This window comes from Xenopus laevis, chromosome 3L, assembly GCF_017654675.1.
Source record: "Xenopus laevis strain J_2021 chromosome 3L, Xenopus_laevis_v10.1, whole genome shotgun sequence".
NCBI classification, from domain to species: Eukaryota; Metazoa; Chordata; class Amphibia; order Anura; family Pipidae; genus Xenopus; species Xenopus laevis.
In genome coordinates, this window is record NC_054375.1 from 9,264,995 (window position 1) to 9,285,497 (window position 20,503).

At 45.2% G+C, this 20,503-nt stretch overlaps 2 protein-coding genes and 1 pseudogene across 3 annotated transcripts in view; 2 read left to right on the top strand and 1 right to left on the bottom strand.

Annotated features, from left to right (window-relative positions):
- Positions 1–20,503, top strand: part of LOC121400960 (golgin subfamily A member 6-like protein 22) — a 183,053-nt gene that overhangs the window by 48,735 nt on the left and 113,815 nt on the right. The gene's annotated exons all lie outside the window — the stretch shown is intronic.
- Positions 2,819–5,446, top strand: LOC121401116 (annotated as a pseudogene).
- LOC121400959 (interleukin-17 receptor A-like) overlaps positions 10,949–20,503 on the bottom strand; it is a 100,244-nt gene continuing 90,689 nt past the window's right edge. Inside the window, exons 2-6 of one of the 2 annotated variants that reach the window (XM_041585311.1) lie at positions 14,111–14,185; positions 13,873–13,951; positions 13,467–13,565; positions 13,068–13,085; positions 10,949–12,790 (exon numbers count right to left, since the gene is read on the bottom strand). In XM_041585311.1, coding sequence (XP_041441245.1) covers positions 11,559–12,790; positions 13,068–13,085; positions 13,467–13,565; positions 13,873–13,951; positions 14,111–14,167 — 1,485 coding nt within the window. In that variant the 5' untranslated portion in view covers positions 14,168–14,185 and the 3' untranslated portion in view covers positions 10,949–11,558. Of the gene's footprint in view, positions 12,791–13,067; positions 13,086–13,466; positions 13,566–13,872; positions 13,952–14,110; positions 14,713–20,503 lie in introns of those variants that run through there. The other variant, XM_041585310.1, reaches the window with a different exon arrangement.

The following is a 20,503-nucleotide window of genomic DNA, read 5'->3' on the forward strand; positions in this document are numbered from 1 at the left end:
AAGAAGAGAGATGCTCAGCAAGCCACCTCGCCCTCCTCTCCGCAGCCCTGACACAAGCACACTCAGCTCTCTCCTCGCACCTACACACGACACTCACCCTCTCTCTGCGGCAACGCTAACAAGCACACTCACCCTCTCTCCTGCACCTACACACTCACGCCTCTCTCCTGCACCTACACAACGCAGCAGCTGCAGCCCTTTCGCCGCACCGCTACACAAGGCACACTCGCGCCCTCTCTCGCACCTAGCACAAGCAGCACTCGCCCTCAGTCTCGCCGCCACCTACGACAAGCACACTCACCCTCGGTCTCTCGCACCTACACAAGCACACTCACCCTGCTCGTCGCCAGCACCTATCAGCAAGCACCTCACCCTTCTCTCCAGCACCTACACAAGCACACTCAGCGCCTCTCTCCCGCACCTAGCAAGCAAGTCCACTCACGCTCCTCTCGTCCCCGCACTACAGACAAAGCCACAGCTCACCCTCTCTCCGGCACTGCTACACAAGCACACTCACGCCTCGTCTCTCAGGACCTACACAGGCACACTCACCGCTCTCTCTAAATTAGACACAAGGCACTCACGCTCTCGTCGCACATCAAAGCAACTATCTCTCTCTGCACATAGCAAGCAACTGACGCCTCTCTCTCGCACATAGCACGAAGCAGCACTCACCTCTCTCCCACATCACACAAGCACCTCACGGGCCTCTCTCTGCTCGCACGCTACACAAGCACCACTCACGCCTCTCTCTCGGCACCTCACAGCACATTCAACCTGCTCGTCTCGGCACGCTACAGCAAGCACACGTCACCGCTCTCGTCTCGCACCTACGAAAAAGCACACTCACCCTCGTCTCGTCGCACGCTACCAGCACACTCACCTGCTCGTCTCGCACCTACACAGAGCAGCAGCTCACCTCTCTGCCGCACTACAGCAAAGCACACTCACACCTCTCTTCCTCGCACCCTAGCACAGCACACTCACCCTTCTGTTCGTCCGGCACCTACACAAGCACACTCACCTCTCTCCGCGCACTACACAAGCACCTCCACCCTGCTCTCGTCGACGCTACACAAGCACACTCACCGCTCGGTCTCTTTCGGCATAGCAACAAGCACACGTCAGGTACTCTCTCTCGTCGCACGGCTACACAAGGCACTCACCCTCTCTCAGCCGGCACGTACACAGCAGCACTCACCTCTCGTCCGCGCACCTACACAAGCAACTCACCCGTGCTCTGCCCGAGCACCTAGCACAAAGCACACTCACCTCTCTCTCGCCGCACCTGACACAAGCACACTCACGCCTCTCGTCCGCACCTACGACAAGCACACTCACCCTCTCTCTCGCACCTACACCAAGCACACTCACCCTCTCTCTTAACATACACAAGCACTCAACCCTCTCTCGCACATACACGGAAGACACTCATTCCTCTTCTCGGCACAATACACAAGCACACTCGAAACCCTCTCTGCTCGCACATTACACAGCAGCACTGCACCCTTCTCTCCGGCACATACACAAGCCCACTCACGGCCGTCTCTCTCGGCACATACACAAAGGCACACTCACCTTCTCTGCGGCGGCACATACACCAAGCACACTCAGCCTTCTCTTGCGCACGATACAGCAAGCACACCACCTGTCTCTCGCACAATACACAGCACACTGCAGCCTCTCTCGTCGCACACGGTACAGCAAGGCACACTCACGGCCTCTGCTGCTAACATAGCCAACAAGCACACTTACCCTCGTCTCTAGGCATACACAAGCAAACGACTCACTCCTCGTCGTCTAGACATACACCAGCACACTCACCCTCTCGTCGCACATGACAGAAGGCACACCATTCCTCTCTTCGCAGCATACACAAGCACACTCAGCGCTTCTCTCGCACATACACAAGCACACTGCACCCTCTCTCTCTGCCAATACACAAAGCACACTGCACCCTCTCTCTAACATACACAGCACTCACCCTCTCTCGCGACATACAGCAAGCAAAACTCCCTTCTCTCGGCACATACACAAAGCACACTCGACGGCCTCCTCTAAATCACAAGCACACTCCACCTCTCTTAATCATAACACAAGCCACATGCACCCTCTCTGCGCACATACACAAAAGCACACTCGATGCCTCTCCTCGACATACACAAGCACACTCACTCTCTCTCGGTCCGCAGCATACAAACAGGACACTCACCCTCTCTCTCGCGACATACAGAGAGCACAGCTCACACCTCTCTGCTCCGCACATACACAAGCACACTCACCCTCGTCTCTCGCACATACACAAGCACACTCACCCTCTCTCTCGCAACATAACCAAGCACAACTCACTCCTCTCGTCGTAACATACGCAAGCACACTGCATCGCCTCTCTCTCGGGCATATACACAAGCAGCACTCACCCTCTCTCTCGCACATAACAAAGCACACTCACCCTGCATCTCATGCACATACACAAGCACACTCACCCTGCAGTCGCTCTCCTGCGCACATACACAAGCTCAACGTGCTCCTAGTCTTCCCATTTACCAGCAGTCGAGGCAAGGCACCCTCAGTCTCACAGGCACCCTGAGTCTCCTCACAGTGACAACAATGCAGAGGTTAGCCATTACCCACAGAGAAGCAGGCAGAGGCCTCCTCGACTCAGTTCCGGTCCACACAACACACACAGCCTCAGTGTGACCGAACTGCTGGCAGATGTCGTGAGCCTGATACGTGTATGAGGAAGGAAATGTCAGGTAATTAACTGAGGTCATTAAAGACACCAAATATGGGACCAGGGGCAAATGGTTTTGGCTTAATGGCTCCGGCGCTTGCCCATGAACACTATGTCTCCTGCTTCCCCCATGGCTCGCTCCATCGCTTCAGTCCCACGTCCGCCCACGCCAAACCTCCGGCATTCCCCGCAGGCAGGAGGCGGTGGCTGATGGTCTCTGGTAGCTGCCTGAGAGATTGCGCTTGGCTGCGCGGCGCTGCTGTAATACTTATCGGCATTGGAGAACGACCGGCACTGGGATTCCCAAGCAGCCACCCCAGGGGACCCCAGCCAGTGTCAGTGCCTCCATCTCGCATGCTCTTAGTCGCTTCCAGTGCAGATATACCAGGGAGTCACACCCACAGGCAGCCGATTCTGGGGAGCTGTCAGGCAGGAGTCATACCACCGACCCCTCCAGTGCAAGTAGAACATCCATACTGGAGTCATACCTACCACGGTCAGACCTACCTGTATAAATTCATTGCTGCCATTGAACTCTCCCCTGGATGGATCCATACCTAAGTGTCATATGTACCTAATCCAGTGCCTCCAGCATCTCTTCCTCTGAGGAACATCTAAAGCTGCAGGACCACCAGCATCCTTTCCTTGGGGGGGGGTCACACCTTCCTTGGCTGGACATCAGCTTCCAACCCTGGAAGTCCCTTCTCACCTACTCAGACCTCCGTCTCAATTTCACTCCTAACTGGAGCTTCAACATCCAAATGAGTCACATCTAGCCCTGGCAGAACCTCCAGTATCCCTCACTTGGCAAACTGATGTTTAGTGGGACCACCAAAATCCACCCATGTGAGTCCACATCTAGCCTGACTGCACCTCCACCATACATCATACTAAAACTGAACTCAAAGGTGAACAACCCCTTTTAAGGAACAATTTTTTTGTGGTACCACCAGAAGCCATCCAAGTGAGTCACACCTAGCCTGACTGCGCCTCCAGCATGCCTTTGAGTAAACCTAGCCCCTACTCCTATCTACAAGCCATCTCTAATGGACCTCCAGCCTCAGTTTGGAGCCACACTTACTCTAAATGGACTGGAATGTGTGTGAGTCTCACCTAGCTTTATAGGATCCATCAGACCCTGTGGTATAACCAGAAGCCATCTCTGCGGGTCATGCCGAGTCTGACTGGACCCCAGTTTACAGTCAAAATTCCCACTACTTCTACCAGCAACCATCCATAGCTAACATTCACATTCGCAGAGAGCCATACAAATGTCCTCCATATAGGTCCCCTGGTCCTGCTACCCATTACCCCAGGTTAGTGGATTCATTCATAGGTGTTTGTGCCCTTATTTATTACCCCCTCCTGTACTTATTTAATTTACCCAAGTTGGCGCCTTATGACCTCCAGCACTTTTGTAGCAGTTCCCACTATTTATCCCTCTAAATTCAGTGCCCAATTGTATTTCCACAATCTGCCAAATCCCTTAATGCATGCCCCATAGTCTTTCCTTCCTACCCTTGGGTCTTTCATCCGGCACGCTGCTTCCCCCACTCTCCCCCTTCCTGTAACCCCCTCCTTGGCCCTCTTCGTCCACCTCAACTCTGGGGATGACGGCTGGGGAATTCCCTCATGGGAGCCCAGGGAGGGTGCCACAAGGGGGGGCGAAGTTTGTGCCCTACGTGGCTGCTATAAGATGCTCTCTGTAATTCTACTGCTGGCACAAGGGGCTTTACTTGACCTTTACCTGGTACAGACCTATACTGGTGCTCTTGGATAGCCACTGACCTAGTAGTGGTAGCTGGATGGGGTATATTTTACTCCAAAAACAGCAGAGGCCAAAGAGCTAGACAGGGTTCACTTAAAACCCTCTGGATATGGGCAAGTGAAACCACACAGGAAGGGTCAATTTGCTTACAGCCACCTGGCTTGGCTAATTTACCTCAATTGCATTTACTCCCAAAAGTGGCTCTGATACTTTGCACTCCCATACTAGACCAGATTGAAGCTGGAGTTCCCCTTGGGTGCACTGGGTTTAGACTCACAGTTTCTCTCTCTGTACCATTACTATGGACACTAGTCCGTTCCCTCAGTGCTGATCCTCGAGGCTGGCTGCACCAAAGAGCAACTGGATACTTTGTGGCTTCCTGTCTGGACCTACTCGACAGCTATGCCCTGTTGGAGCTCATGTTGGAAGAAAAGCTGCCCTACTCCCCTTTTATGCGTTATCCCCTACTTGTGGTGTATTTTGTGGCTTTAGTCTCTCCAGTGCTTTGGCTATTTGAGCTGGACGCTGTAGCCCCACCAGGCTGCTGTCGTCTTTTCTTGCGTTTTCTTTTTGGTACTCTTGTTGACGCTCCTCTTCTTGCCCTACGGTGCTTTTTCATGTTGGGTCCAGCTCGTCAACCTATCTCAGTTTTCATGCTAAAAAACATCTTCTTCTTGGGCTGCCATTGGCTAGAAGTGCTGGAGCTGTGCTGTCTTATAAGATCCCCAGGTCCTGAGCATTCTGACCGGCCTCCTGGACAGTTCAGTCATTGTGTGTCCGAAAATGATATGGGACCTCATGCCTATGTCAACACACTGGCTGTTGCCTCACAGACCTGAGGATCATCACAGCTCCATCTGTAGAAGACCATGGTATTCCAACATGGGTCACAACCAGATTTCAACCTGAAATTCACCCTATATTAGTGGTTGCTAAACCTTTTCCTTTTCATTCCCACCCTCGAAGGTCAAACCTTTGGCCAGGCCCCCTTGTAGTTCCAGCCATTGATCAGGGTATTCCTTGAAAGTCCAAGGTTCACTCAGGGTCCCTCTTGAAATTCCAGCAGGTCCAAACTTTGGTTACGGCCCCCATTAAAGGTTTGGCCTTTTGTCAGGGTCACCCTTAGATGGTCTAACTTTTAGTCAGGACTCCACTTGAAGATCCAACTTTTGCTCAAGTTTAACATTCAGTCAAGGTCTTCCTTGAAGGACCAACTTTTTTTAGGGCCCCTCTTAAAGGTCTGATGTTCAGTCAGGGTCCTCCTGGAAGGTTGAACCATAGGTCAAAGTCTCATTTAGCCAGTGAAATGGGTACAGATATAGAAAAATATCACTGTATCAGCCATGCAGCCATAGTTCCAAAAATATCTTGGGCACCAAATACATATTCACCATTAATCTCACCCTAACTTACCTTCCAGGTGGGATTTTTTGTGTAAATTGGAAAGCAAATGGCAATATTCTACAGTTCGTACCCTAAATGTTCATACTTTCCCCCCTCACCACTATTTCCAGCCCTCACCGTGGGGACAACCCCAGAGTTTGGAAACTACTGCCTTAGAGGCACAAAGCTCAGCAGGACTTCAGTGTGTATGTGCCGATATTTACAGGGAAGTTATCCAAAAAGACCTGAAATGGACCATGGGTAGAAAATGGTCAAGTTCAAAGAGTTTCCCCAAGCTGGAAACAGGTTGTTTTAAGAAATGGAGTTCAGCTTCCAAATGGTGTTGGTTCTGACTTCCTAAAATCTATTTTGATATTTTTTAAAAATACTATTGAAAGTGTGGTGACTAGCCCTTTAAATAATTCTGTATGGTATAGAATCATTCTTACAGGGATCCTGGTCATCATCATAAAAAGCAATTGCCAATGTGAACTATGACATCAATGTCGCTGTTTGTGCTTGCGTGAGGAAGTGTATTGTCTGGTACTAAAGTATTTGTCTCTAGCAGCAGTCCCACCTTCCTTTATGGCGGAGATTCTAGATACAGGTGCAATACTGGTGGCCTCGTGTCACAAGGTTGGATCAATTGCACAAGATAGGTTCCACATATTTAGTCATGGGAGTGAAAGAGCTAACAATAATCAATAACTATTTAACCCTTTATGCACCAGGCACTTTGAGGTCTCCATGCTATGTGTGGCTTATGGTGGGCCCCCATGATCCTCTTTGATACAGCTGCATTCCTTTCTCGACTAGACAATAGTAATTGGGTTTATTCTGTACCAACTCTTGGGTCCTGAGGGTAAATCCTTAGATTTAATCTGGGTTTGGTTCAAAAAAGGTCAAGTAACACCATCTAAAAAAGAAACAATGCTACACCAAGACAATAATGTTCTGAACTGCCAAATTCCCTTAAAATGGTACTAGTGCACCCACCCAAAAGGGCACTGAAGTTATTTAGTTTGTGTGGGAGTTGCCACCTCATAACCTTTATAATCTGATCTTTACATTCATGCATGGCTCAACTGCGCTTTATTTAGACGCATGCTGCACACATAGTATTTAGACGCATGCTGCAAACAGTTTTGATATGGATAATGAATTTGAAACAACAGCACCACCTGTTGGTCATTTTACCGACTGCCTACCATCGGCTGAAAATTTATTTAGTGAGAAATTGCTGTCACCTTCCATAAAGATCTACCCAGCCCTGGTATGTAGTTTAAGGCAATGATGAAGAATTATGGGATTACCCAGCATCCCTCTGTTTGGGTGTCATAGCTTTAGGTCAGTTGCTGGAAACTGCAATTCACTGAAAGCTGGAATCCCACTCAGAAGGTTGCTGTGCAAAGCTATGTGCTAACATAAATATTCCCAGCTTTCAGCAACCCAGAGGCAATCAATAGGAAATCCAATTTCCAAGTATTCGCAAATTCCCATGTATCTCGGCTTTGCTTATCCATTGGTGGAGAATGCCCAGCATTCAAAAAGGATACAAATGAATTAAGGTGGGAAAATAAGCTATACCCTCATACTGTACTGTCTAAGGGAATCAATATGGCACCTCCCTCCTCCCATATGTATAAATACAAATATACAGAGAAGGAATGTTCTGGGCACACAATAAGCTATACCCTCATACTGTACTGTCTAAGGGAATCAATATGGCACCTCCCTCCTCCCATATGTATAAATACAAATATACAGAGAAGGAATGTTCTGGGCACACAATAAGCTATACCCTCATACTGTACTGTCTAAGGGAATCAATATGGCACCTCCCTCCTCCCATATGTATAAATACAAATATACAGAGAAGGAATGTTCTGGGCACACAATAAGCTATACTCCCATACTGTACTGTCTAAGGGAATCAATATGGCACCTCCTCCTCCCATATGTATAAATACAAATATACACAGAAGGAATGTTCTGGGCACACAATAAGCTATACCCTCATACTGTACTGTCTAAGGGAATCAATATGGCACCTCCTCCTCCTCCCATATGTATAAATACAAATATACAGAGAAGGAATGTTCTGGGCACACAATAAGCTATACCTCATACTGTACTGTCTAAGGGAATCAATATGGCACCTCCTCCCATATGTATAAATACAAATATACAGAGAAGGAATGTTGTGGGCACACAGTAAGCTATACCCTCATACTGTACTGTCTAAGGGAATCAATATGGCACCTCCCTCCTCCCATATGTATAAATACAAATATACAGAGAAGGAATGTTCTGGGCACACAATAAGCTATACCCTCATACTGTACTGTCTAAGGGAATCAATATGGCATCTCCTCCTCCCATATGTATAAATACAAATATACACAGAAGGAATGTTCTGGGCACACAATAAGCTATACCCTCATACTGTACTGTCTAAGGGAATCAATATGGCACCTCCTCTCATATGTATAAATACAAATATACAGAGAAGGGATGTTCTGGGGGCACATTTCTATACATCTCTAGAATAAAATCCTACATATACAGGCACACAACCATTTGAACAAATAACAACTGACAGTTTTGGTTTCCTCCTCATCTTGTATCTGGGCCAGATGGGGGCAGGGAATAGACTCTATACTGACAAGTAAGGCACAAATATAATTGTATTTAAATGGGTGAGTAAGAAATGTATGTGGGTGGCAGGGAAAAAAATCTGCGTTCAGCAGATGCAACAATTTATCAAGTGACTGCATCTATGTGGGTGCTGGCATTGTAACTTTGCTCTAATTATGAGCAAGATGCTGGATGAGTGATTTTTGTGTAGGTTACATGTACTCTGCATTTACATAGAATTGTAGTCTTTGGAAAGGGAGTGTGACTGTGGGATAGCAGGTATAGTAGGGAGAGATGGTGTCTATAGTAACAGTGGATAATAGTCTCTGGGAAGGGGGGTGTGACTGTGGGATAGCAGGTATAGTAGGGAGAGATGGTGCCTATAGTAACAGTGGGATAATAGTCTCTGGGAAGGGAGTGTGACTGTGGGATAGCAGGTATAGTAGGGAGAGATGGTGCCTATAGTAACAGTGGATAATAGTCTCTGGGAAGGGAGTGTGACTGTGGGATAGCAGGTATAGTAGGGAGAGATGGTGTCTATAGTAACAGTGGATAATAGTCTCTGGGAAGGGAGTGTGACTGTGGGATAGCAGGTATAGTAGGGAGAGATGGTGCCTATAGTAACAGTGGATAATAGTCTCTGGGAAGGGAGTGTGACTGTGGGATAGCAGGTATAGTAGGGAGAGATGGTGTCTATAGTAACAGTGGGATAATAGTCTCTGGGAAGGGAGTGTGACTGTGGGATAGAAGGTATAGTAGGATAGATGGTGCCTATAGTAGCATTAGGATAATAGTTTGTGACTATGGCAGGTATAGAAAGGTCAGATGGAGCCTAAAGGGAAGTGCAATAGATCTGCTGTGAGATTCCAATGGAAGGTTTATGTTCCCTATAAACAGTGCCATATTGGTTCAACTGACTAAAGCTTTCTTCATTGACTGAAAGATCAATAGACGGACCTCCAGTTGGCCTTAGATAGTTGGTTGATTATGGACAATGGAGAACACCTATGGCCATTGGTGAATGAGTTGTGCTTGGTCCTGGGGTTCAGAAACTGACCCTTGCAGTTGGGTTTGATAAAGACTTGCTGTTTATGAGTGTGTGGCACAATCACTCTATATACCACAATAGAACCCAGTGCTGCCCTGCATTAGGGGGCTCTTTTGGAAGCAGAGCTGCAGGGGTCAGTTTTCTGACTTATCAGCGCTCGGCTTTATTCATTTTCAGTTTGAAACACTTTCTTAACTGCCTATATTGTGTGAGCTTACATAAAAAACAACTACTTTCATCTGGGATATTTAAGGTGAACTTTTTCCTGACCATTTCGTGTGCACTGGACTGGTGTCACCTGCACACTGTTTACCCGGGGGGGTTATCACCATAAAATCTACAAGCTGATGTCCCATAAAGTCACCAAAGCTACGGATCTTCTACTGCACCAGGACAAAGCCTCTCCCCATCCCTTTGAGATGGTCATGGGAACAGTACTACAGTCTACCTCGTCCCCTCAAGCATGGTTCAAGCGCTATCTCACTGGCTCCTGCTTGCCCAATGGACTTTATGGACTGGTTCCTTGTCTGTGGTGCTTCATACAATCCTCCATTACTCTTCTGTACAAGGGCTGTCCCTTCTGGACCTTTCCCACTCCCAATATCCACAATCTTGCCAAGTTATCAACCAGGTAAAGCCACCCAAGGGCTGCCCTTCAGGTTTCCTGATTGCATTTGTTACACCTGAACTCTACCATACATCAGGGAGATACGATAACCTACCTACCGGGACGTCCTACTGCAGATAACCTGTGTCTGGTTAAACAAAGCCTGTATAGTGCATGTATGTTTATGTCATGTGACATGTAATACAGAAAAGGTAACTGTGTGTGGTTCTTAGCACTGGCTGTTTCTTACTAAACAGAGTGGCCTTCTGCTTATAGGGGATGCTGGGACTTATAGTTCAAGAGCTGCAGGTTTCCCATGCCTCTCCTGTGTGCATAAAGCAATTCTTATTTTTATACTAAATAAATATACTATAAAACTGACGGGTAGCACGTTATATACTCATGTCTACACACTGATTCCCGATTTCAGGGGTACAACATGCTTCTGCAGTGAATTTGCTACAACCTGTTACCCCTATAGGTGCTAGTTTAAAAGCAAAACTGCCAGATTAAGACACTGCTTAATAAATACAGGGCTGCCTGTTCGCGCAGGAGGCAAAAAGATTGTCAACCCCTTTTACTGTTAAAGGGGGAGAAAAACTATTTATTCTGGGCTTTAAACAACCTCTGCTGGCCAAACTTCTAACCGCAGCTATGAAACAACTTTGCGGGGTAAGTTAATGGGCTCCCGCAGTTTTGTAGCAGCTCTAAATGTGACGTAAAGATATTCGTTTCTAGTGATAAATGAGTAAGGAAATTCATATTCCTTTGTATCTGCGAGATTTGAAGTTTATTTTAAGGATGAGCAGTTTGGAGCGGGTGGCAGAAAGTATTTTTATTTACACTGTACAGCTCTGAAGTCGCTAAGAAAATGTATTTACAGTTATCATATATATATATATTTACCTCCTATTAAGTGATTGTAATCTATTGTCATTGATTAAAGTGGCGTTAAATTTTGGAACAGGACTCGTGTGTTTCTCATGGAAGCCCTACAGCCGCTTTGAGGAGAGGCTCGGCTGGTTTGAGGACAAGTTACCTAGGGCATAATAAAGGGAGTGGAAGGGGAAGCAAGCTGAGGATATCCATGATTTATGTAACAGGGGTGGACAAGGTTGGAAAGATTTAATTGAGAAATATCGTTTTAAGGATACAACCGTATTCTTAAAAAGCGGTTGTATTCTTAAAAGCATTTTTGGGATTTGTGGTCAAGCAACAGTTGCTTAAAGTGTGGCAAATCTTTTACCAATCCCGTCCCTGCTGCATCTGGAAGGCAACTTTCATCATACGTTTACGCTTAATAAAATGTTAGGAGTATATAATATACACACATACAAGTGCACATGTAATCACAAACAGTGCGTGGCCTCACTTGACTGCATCATTCCAAGACTCCACTCTGCTGCAGCAGTTTAACTTGGGCTGCCATCAAAGATTCCCTGTCCAGACTACTCATTGAGTCCCAGGTGATGTATCCCTGGTCTGGCTGCTCAGAATGCTTCACTTGCTCCAGCCTCAAGTAGTCTTCCTCCTCTGGAATCTCTAGGAGGTCACTCTGGGGCAGCTGCATTAAAAGTTTCATATGCTCCTCTCTCAGCAGATCCAATGAGAGGTAACCCTGGTCTGAGAGCGGAGAAGAGTAATGTTCTCCAACAGATACGCTGTCATCTTGCGGAGGGCTCAAGTGGAGATCCTGTCTACAGATTTGTCCATCCATTAGGATAGGCTGCCATGTTTGCACACTTGAGCCCCCTTCATGCAGGTGAGGCTGGACCAGGAGGCTTGAAGGCCCTTCTGCAATAATAGGGTCGGTTACCATGGTAGAGAGTGGCTTAGCAATGACAGGGTTCATCATAGAGATTGAACAATTGGGAATGTGCACAAGTGGTTTAAGCTGCTGCGTAAGACCTTCGCTAATATCTTCATCTTCATGGTCAGATTCCACTCCATCATTGGGCAAACACTGTTTCTGGAACCAATCGGGATGCTCGTCCTGCCAGACCTTGCACTTGTTCAAGGCTTGCATCAAGAAGTCATAACTTTTGGTTTGCTGCTGTGGAGCGGTGACCTTAACTCCAGGACGGCACTGTTCTATCCTATGAATCCTAAAGAACACATCTTGTAGGTCTTGCGGGATGCAGTACTGGGGGCACATTTTAAATAGAGAGGGGATGTTGTCAATGCTGCTCAAATCGCTGAAATAAGCCACCACATAACGCTCTTGTATATTCATTTCAAAGTCCGGGATGATAAAGTTGAGGGTGAGGGAGAAGAGGTCACCCTGGTCAAGGGAAAATAAATGCCTGTTTTCTCTCAGCGCCACTTTGTTCCCTTCATAATTTTGCCTGGCTAGCCATTTCTCTTGTGTCCCCCGAGAACACAGAAGCAAAATAGTCCCGTTCACTTTCTCGATCTCAGCCTTCTGATGGTTCAGCCATGTTGCGGCACCGGCCAGTCCGATGTTATTAACTTGACAACGGTCCAGCACGACCTCCATTCCCCAAGCGTCCCGCAGGAAATCCGCAAACTTGATTACCACGTCCAAGTACCGGCGACTGTCTGCAGAATACACCAGCCAAACCTTCTTTACTCCCGGTTGTATTAGGTCCGGAGCTGGAAGAGCAGAGAGATAATAAATCAAAAGGGATTGTTCATAGCAATAAAAATGCATAAAACGGAGACTATAGAATATTATCTTATGACGTTATCATGTTATACAACACTGCTTCTCCATCAGAGTTTGTTTCTTGTTACAACCAGGTGATTCATGCTGCTGTACTGTGACAGCTCAACTCCTTTGTTTTCAGCAGGTAATTAAATATTGTTAGGTTAGGTAGCATAGTAATTAACCATAAACCATCAACACAGCAAAAAAATGCCCTGGACTTACCTGGCTTAGAATCTTCTGCTGTAAAAAGAAAAAAGAATACAGTATTAGTAAATATTTAATTTCCCTGTCTTGGTAGCAAATACTACATGCCCGCTAACCCACTGCCTTATGGATGCCTTAGGCTGTATTTAAAGGAGAACTAAAGATCCTTGGTTCAGATATGTCACACCCTAGGGGTCATTCACGTCTGCAAGTGCAGTGACTATGACTATTGTTTTTTTTCCCCTAAGAAAGACCCAATTTAAACTCAGTTCAAATATTTCTCATTAAAAATTAGATTTATAAAGAGAGAATTAGTGCAAAGAATCACAAGCTCTCTAAAGAATCATTTGCTCTCCCTAGCTGCCCCCCATAGCGATATCAGAGACTGAAAGAGAGAGAACAACCCATGGAACTTACTCTTTGAATCATCTAGGCAAATGATTAAGATGGGCGCAAGGAGGATGATAAAAGCTGCCGGTATGAAGAACAAGCGCAACCGCTTGTTGGACACCGGTGCTGTTGAGACACATTTATAAACAAGATTAGTCTAACCCGAAACAACATCTCCAATTCACTGTTAAGTATTAGTAACCTTGATATGAAAGAGAAAAGGTCCTGTGGCAGGTTTTACATATAGGGGACATAAATCCTCCACTTATATCTGCCATTCTTGTGACCATATTTGTTACTGTGACTGTTACTGTCTCCTGAGATTGCAAACAGCACTCTAGTCTTGCTTTATGGCACAGAATTCCATGCCGTTTAACAGAGCATGGCTGCAGGTAAGAAGTCTATATGCAGATAACTGGGGTTTCTCACTTACGGGGTGAGGTTGTGCTACATTGCGGCATGTGATTATAACGGATACAGTCAGTCTTACAGGTTGGCAGAACAGCCCATACCTAAAACGAGAACGAGTCACTGTTAGAAAGCATGAAAGCCATGGTAGATGCAATGTAAGCTCACACATTTAGTGCAAATAGTGCCTACTGAACACCTCTATTGATGGCTTGTGGGCTGAGCCCTGCCCCCTGGCCATACCAGACAACTGGATACTTCACCTGGATAAAATACCAGCAGAGGGGGTCAGCTGCCAGGCCCCTGAAGGTATGATTCATAGGCTCGGAGCAATTATCCTGTAAAAACAAACCAGAATCAGAACTGTTAACCACGGCATTTACAATGTGGAGTGCAGGGCGCCTTCCATTTTGGAGCACAAGAGACCTGTAGCCGCCCCCATGAATAAAGCACTGCATGCGTTCAGGGTGCTTGACCGATTTTCTATTTTCCCAGCAAGACCCCAGGCACACATGCTCTTTTCTTGAGCACTGAGGAGCGCGATCTTGCAAGAGTACTTCTTTTGGGGGTCTTCCTAAATGACTCCTAATGAAAAAGACTACGCAATAAAGAAATACAAGTGGACACAAAACTTCTATAAAACCCTCCCACTGCATTAAGTAAGCAGCTCAATGCAAAAGGATGCTCCAATGAGAAGCCTGCCTACCAACACTAAGAGGCACATTTATCAAGGGTCGAATTTCGAATTCATGTGAGTTTTTTAAAACACCCATAAACTGCCATGAACTCGACCAAACTAAATTTATTAATAAAATCAAATTTTTAAAACTCGGGTGAATAGAATCGACCCGAAAACTCAAATCGAATTTGAATGGAATTGAAAAAACTCGAATGTCAGGAAGGCTGCAAACAACTGCAGAATTGATCCCTCTCCCATTGACTTAAACAGCAATTCGGTAGGTTTTAGGTGGCGAACAGTCAAATTCGAGTTCTTAAAGGTCCAGGGTATGATAAATCTCGAAAATCGAATTCGGATTTTTTTAAAAAAACTCGAATCGAATTTGAATAATTCCCTGGTTGAATTTGAAAGTTTTGACCATAAAAAACGCGAAAATTTTAATTTTCAATTCGACCCTTGATAAATCTTCCCCCAAATCAGCCTATAATCTAGACATAGGGAGATTACTGGGCAATTTTGTCTGCTGATATTACACTGTAATCACACAGGCGGCATCGGGTAGGCTCCCATCCTATCAGCAAAGAACAGAGCAAACCTTACACTAAGTGGGCCACAGAAAGCCGTGAACTGCACATAAGTAAGGGCCTGGCACAACATAAATTCAATCTCCTTTTTAATCCCATGGTGAGAGCCATCATTTCTACTCAGCAAGGAGCAACGCTTATGCTAAATGTTAACTGCTGAGTGGTGTGTTCGTACCTTTGCACTTACCGGGATGTAAAGTTATAGGATATTCTGGACTTCTAAGTGAAACTATGAAAGTGTTCTTGAACTAGAATCCTGTAGTCGCAACTGTCACTCCTGGTGTCGAAACTCACAATGAGGTCGTCGCCGTCGCTCTCCGCACTAATGTTGGGATCCCAGCAGTCTCCTGGGGAAAGGAAAATATAATATTCTGTGTATATATACAAAATAGGAATATCGGCACTCTCAAAAAATAAGTGATTCAGATGCCTGGGTGCAGTTTTCAAAGGGTTCCAAAAATATATGATCAAAAAAAAAACCACACACCTCAGGTCTTATTAAGAATTTGTATATTTTTATTTGGCACATACTGATGTTTCGGCTGCTCCTTCAGCCTTTTTTTTTTAAAATAAAAAAAAAATTACACACACATGCATTATATATATATATATATATATATATATATATATATATATATATATATATATATATATATATATATATATATATATTATATGAAAATGTGATGGTAGCTAGGTGCAGGGGGAAAGGAACTATGGCAACGCAGGAGAGTGCTACAGTAAGACCCCCAGACAAGATACTGAAGGTACATTATGCTTTCCAATATTCCACACATCCCATCCCATATCCGTCCACCGCAGCTTAAAAAAAAAACAAAAAAAAAATTGGTTTTCATTTTTTATTATTTGTGGTTTTTAAGTTATTTAGCTTTTTATTCAGCATCTGGTTGCTAGAGTCCATATTACCATAGCAACCTACATTGATTTGAATAAGAGACTGGAATATGAATTGGAGAGGGTCTGAATAGAAACGAACAGAAACGAACAATGAACATTAGTTGATAGTAGTAAAATATATATATAGAAAATTCTCTGGTCTCGGTAGAACTCACCAGTTGTGAGAAGAGGTCCAGGTCCAGGTGCACCGCACTGAACTTCAACTAAGGGACGCGGACCACCGTGTAGAAAAAAAGAGCAGGCACTTCTAAAGACCAATCCTCCAGGCAAACTTTTTCGATGCACAGGGATACAGCCTTACGCGTTTCATATAATTCAGATACTTACGCTAAGTACTCACACTTCCCACAAGCATATTTAAAACAAATAGAGCCAATCAATGTTAAGTATACTTCAGTGTCATAAATGAGGCAAAATGGAACACCACAGATCTCTTAATATGACATCATTGAGCAATAGGCAGGTTAGACGCCATCTGGTACTCTATATTGAAATGGGATGGCACCGAATCCACTTTTTGGGTTTTCGGCCGAACCCCCGAATCCTTCACGAAGGATTCGGGGCCGAATACCGAACCGAATCCGAACCCTAATTTGCATATGCAATTAGGGGTGGGAAGGGGAAAACATTTTTTACTTCCTTGTTTTCTGACAAAAAGTCAACGCAATTTCCCTCCCCGCCCCTAATTTGCATATGCAAATTAGGATTCGGTTCGGCCGGACAGAAGGATTCGGCCGAATCCGAATCCTGCTGAAAAAGGCCGATCCCGAACCGAATCCTGGATTCGGTGCATCCCTAATATTGAAGTTAATTCAAGAATCGAACAAATTAGGAGAAAACTCTTTTTCTAATTCTAAATCCAACTCTGTATCATGTATTTTGACATACAGTATAGTCCCCAATACTTGGGAGATTTTGAACATTGTAAAAAAAGAACTAACTATACTGAAAACTGACCCTACATTAGACACTATTTTACGAGACGGTTGCCAATTTGTCTCAAGAAAATTGAGGACTTTGAGAAACGTTTTATCCCCATACACGTAAGAAACCCACATGGCCTACACACAGGTTCCTTTAATGTGGCACATCTAGATGTATCACCCTGTCAATATGTTATGGTGGGAGACAGATTCACTTCATAAACTACAAAAGAAATGTACAAAAAAAACAATACATAAAGTGTAATACAAGGTCTTTGGAAGTGCCTGCTCTTTTTGAGTTTGAGTAAGAAAGAATAGGCAATAACAATAAATGTGGTAGCCTTACAGAGCCATGTTTTTTAGATGGGGGTCAGTGACCCCCATCTTTAGTAAAGATTTAAGCTGTGCTCAGCTGGGGAATAAGAGGGAGCGGATGATGATTTTTAATAGCCATGCAATTTAATTCCCTGTAGTTTATACAGGGTCTCAAGGACCCGTCTCTTTTCTTAAAAATTTTTTAGAGCACCTGCAGGAGAAGATGATGGGCAAATGAACCCTTTTGCAAAATCCTCTTGAAGTTATGCCTTTAATTCTTTGTATATAGGTGTGGAAATATTAAATATTCTTCCATAAGGGATTTTAGTTCTGGAAGTGATCCCATGAAGCTTTATGGAGAGGCATATGATGAACGGTTCTACCAAAACAAACTGGGATTTGTCGTTTCGCACTTGGAGGTGCCAAAGGTTAGGTACCCCCAAGTGAATGTATTTACTTACCTGAAACCCCAGGCCGGTGCTTCCTATCAGCAGAAAACTGCACCCGGCCCGGGGTTATTTCAGCAAGCACCACGGAGCAATTCTCTTCTTCTTCGTGGCGGCTGCGCATGCGCATTAGAGTGAAAAGACTATAAAGTCGGCTTTTTCATTCTACTGTGCTTGCATCTTCCCCCAGGAAACTTGAATAAAGAAGAAGCCCGAGGAGAGTGCTCAGTGATGCTCACTAGAAAAACCCCAGGCTGATGCAGTTTTCTGCTAATAGGAGCACCGGTCCTGGGGTTTTCAGGTAAGTAAATACATTCACTTGGGGGTGCCTAACATTTGGTAAAGTTGGGAGGACATCAAAGCTTACTTTTTCTGAATGTTCTTTATTTAAAACATAAATAACATCCCTGGCTTCAGAGAAACAGGACCAGAATGCAACGGGGTACTATCCACCCTTCTATCGAAATAGGATAGGGTTTGGTGGTTAGAGACAGTCCTGCTTGAGATGGAGTGTATTAATGCTTGACACGAATCTTGCGTCCCTTAAGGGTAAGAGCACACTGGGCGATAAGGTCGACTGCGACTTTTAAAAGCGAGTTCTGGCAACAAGTCGTTCATTTTGTCAGAACACGCAGGCAGATGCAAATCTCCAAGCTATTATGCACACAGCATGATTTGAGATCGCAAGTAGCTGTAAAACGCAGAGAGACCCTTTTTGAAGTGATTTGTTAGAAATAGCTTGTTCATAGAGAAGCACAGAAATCCCCTAGAAGCACACACAACGATTAGTCGCCCGCGATAACATGGAAATACGCTGTCGTCATGGACGCCACGTTACCCCTACGGAAAAACGATGCGTCATATCGGTACAAAAGGTCGCACCCATAGTGTCAACAAAAAACGTCGAGAGAAACAGGCCGAGAAAACACGCTAGAAAAAATGCCTTTTTTAAAGAATAGTTTTGATACAGACAGGCTGATTGATCTGTTAGAGGAAACGGCCAGCTCTATATATGACCAACATGATGGCATATCACAATAGGCAGACCACGAAGCATCTCTGGGACGAGGTGGCAGTCCAAATAATAGGAGGCTGGGAAATCTTCTTTCAGAGGATGAAAAGAATAAGAAAGGTAACTGTTTGGCCACCATTTTGGTCTTTTGGCGTGTTTTCTTGTTTGTGGTGGGTACACATACCAGGTGTGTAAATCCCAATATTGAGCCATAATATTAATCTGCTGACTTTAAAATGTCTTGCTCTGCCCCAGCAGATCCATAGTGGCCAGAGCAATGCTAAGGCTCAGACCAAATCCCATTTATCACCTCCCTATCTCCACATACAGATGGAGTGATACAGATGGATCATCCCAGCCAAATAATAATGTAAAGTACCAGAAAGGGCTGACAGTGCTCTGAAGCTGTGATCTACTTACCAGCTTGTAGTCTACTGGTAGATCAAAATCGACATAGACACGCACACATCTTCTTTACTACTAACAGGCTTGACCCCCCCCCCCACTGAGCTAATGTTTAAGTAACTGGCCCCACTGGATTTTTTACATTTATCTTCACTTTCAAGGTAGACAGAGAACTGAAGAACATACCGTGCTGGCAACAAGTCTTCGTTTTACTCATCCTTTTGTCTCTGCACCCTGCAAAACACAAGGCATTAGATCAATATAAGGCAGATCTTAATGAACTTCAGGTCCATGCAGTCTATTCTCAGGGGGTGCTGGTATCTGAATTTATTTTCTAGGGTTGCCCTAGCGAACATCTTCCAAAAGACTATGGGAAAGGAGGCTTTACGATAAGCAACGGCAGGGACTTGTCACTTATACAGAACCTATAAAATAAAGTCCAAGGCTTTTTTTAGTAGGAAACAGGTAGTAATGAGAACTAACCAGTGAGACTGGAAACACGACTTACCTGGTACAATGATAGACATCTCTTTACTGTTCCTAAGGTCGGAGTTACCAGCCTGGGCAGGTGCTGGACAGTCACATCATACATTTGCTCGGGATCAACCTTAAAGTTGCTGAAAAGACAAAGCTGCCACTGGAAATATGAGAGAAGAGAGGCCTGTAACTGGTACAGACATTTAATGAACCCTGATCTAGACTCTAAACCCTGTCCCTGCAACCCCGTCATTTCTCTAACATAACCGCCCCTAATCATACCTCGCCACCATCTGAATATTAAAATAAGAACATCTACTCGGCTTATGTGTCAGACCTGCACTGCTGAGGAACTGGTTTTCGAACTGAAGTTGGAACAACAGATGCTGCATTAGTGCTGCGCTGCATCACCCGACACTTCTGCCCCCAACAGGCCCAGGAACTGGCTGTGAAACAGAAAACCAGTCAGCCCAAACGAGAGCACAACCAGATTATGGCAAGTCCATTGTAAAGCATGGTGATATGAAATACAGGCAAGGCAGAGCCACAATTAAAATGACTGGAACAAAGGTTACAGATATATAGAAACATTGGGGTAACAGTCGACCCTGCTGGCCTTCAGACTGGGCCCGCCTTAGCTCATAACAAGGTTACACGAATATTAGAAACATTAGGGGTAACAGTCTACCCTGCTTTACAGTTCCAAGGGGTACCCAGGGCACAAAGTAATCACCTCACTCCAAAAGTCTCCCCCTAATCTGACCTTCAGACTGGGTCCCCTTAGCTCATAACAAGGTTACAGATATATAGAAATCTATTGGGGTATACGGTCAACGCTGCTATGTTCTAGGGGTACTCCAGGGAACAAATCAGCACTATGAACTGGAGCGCTTTATC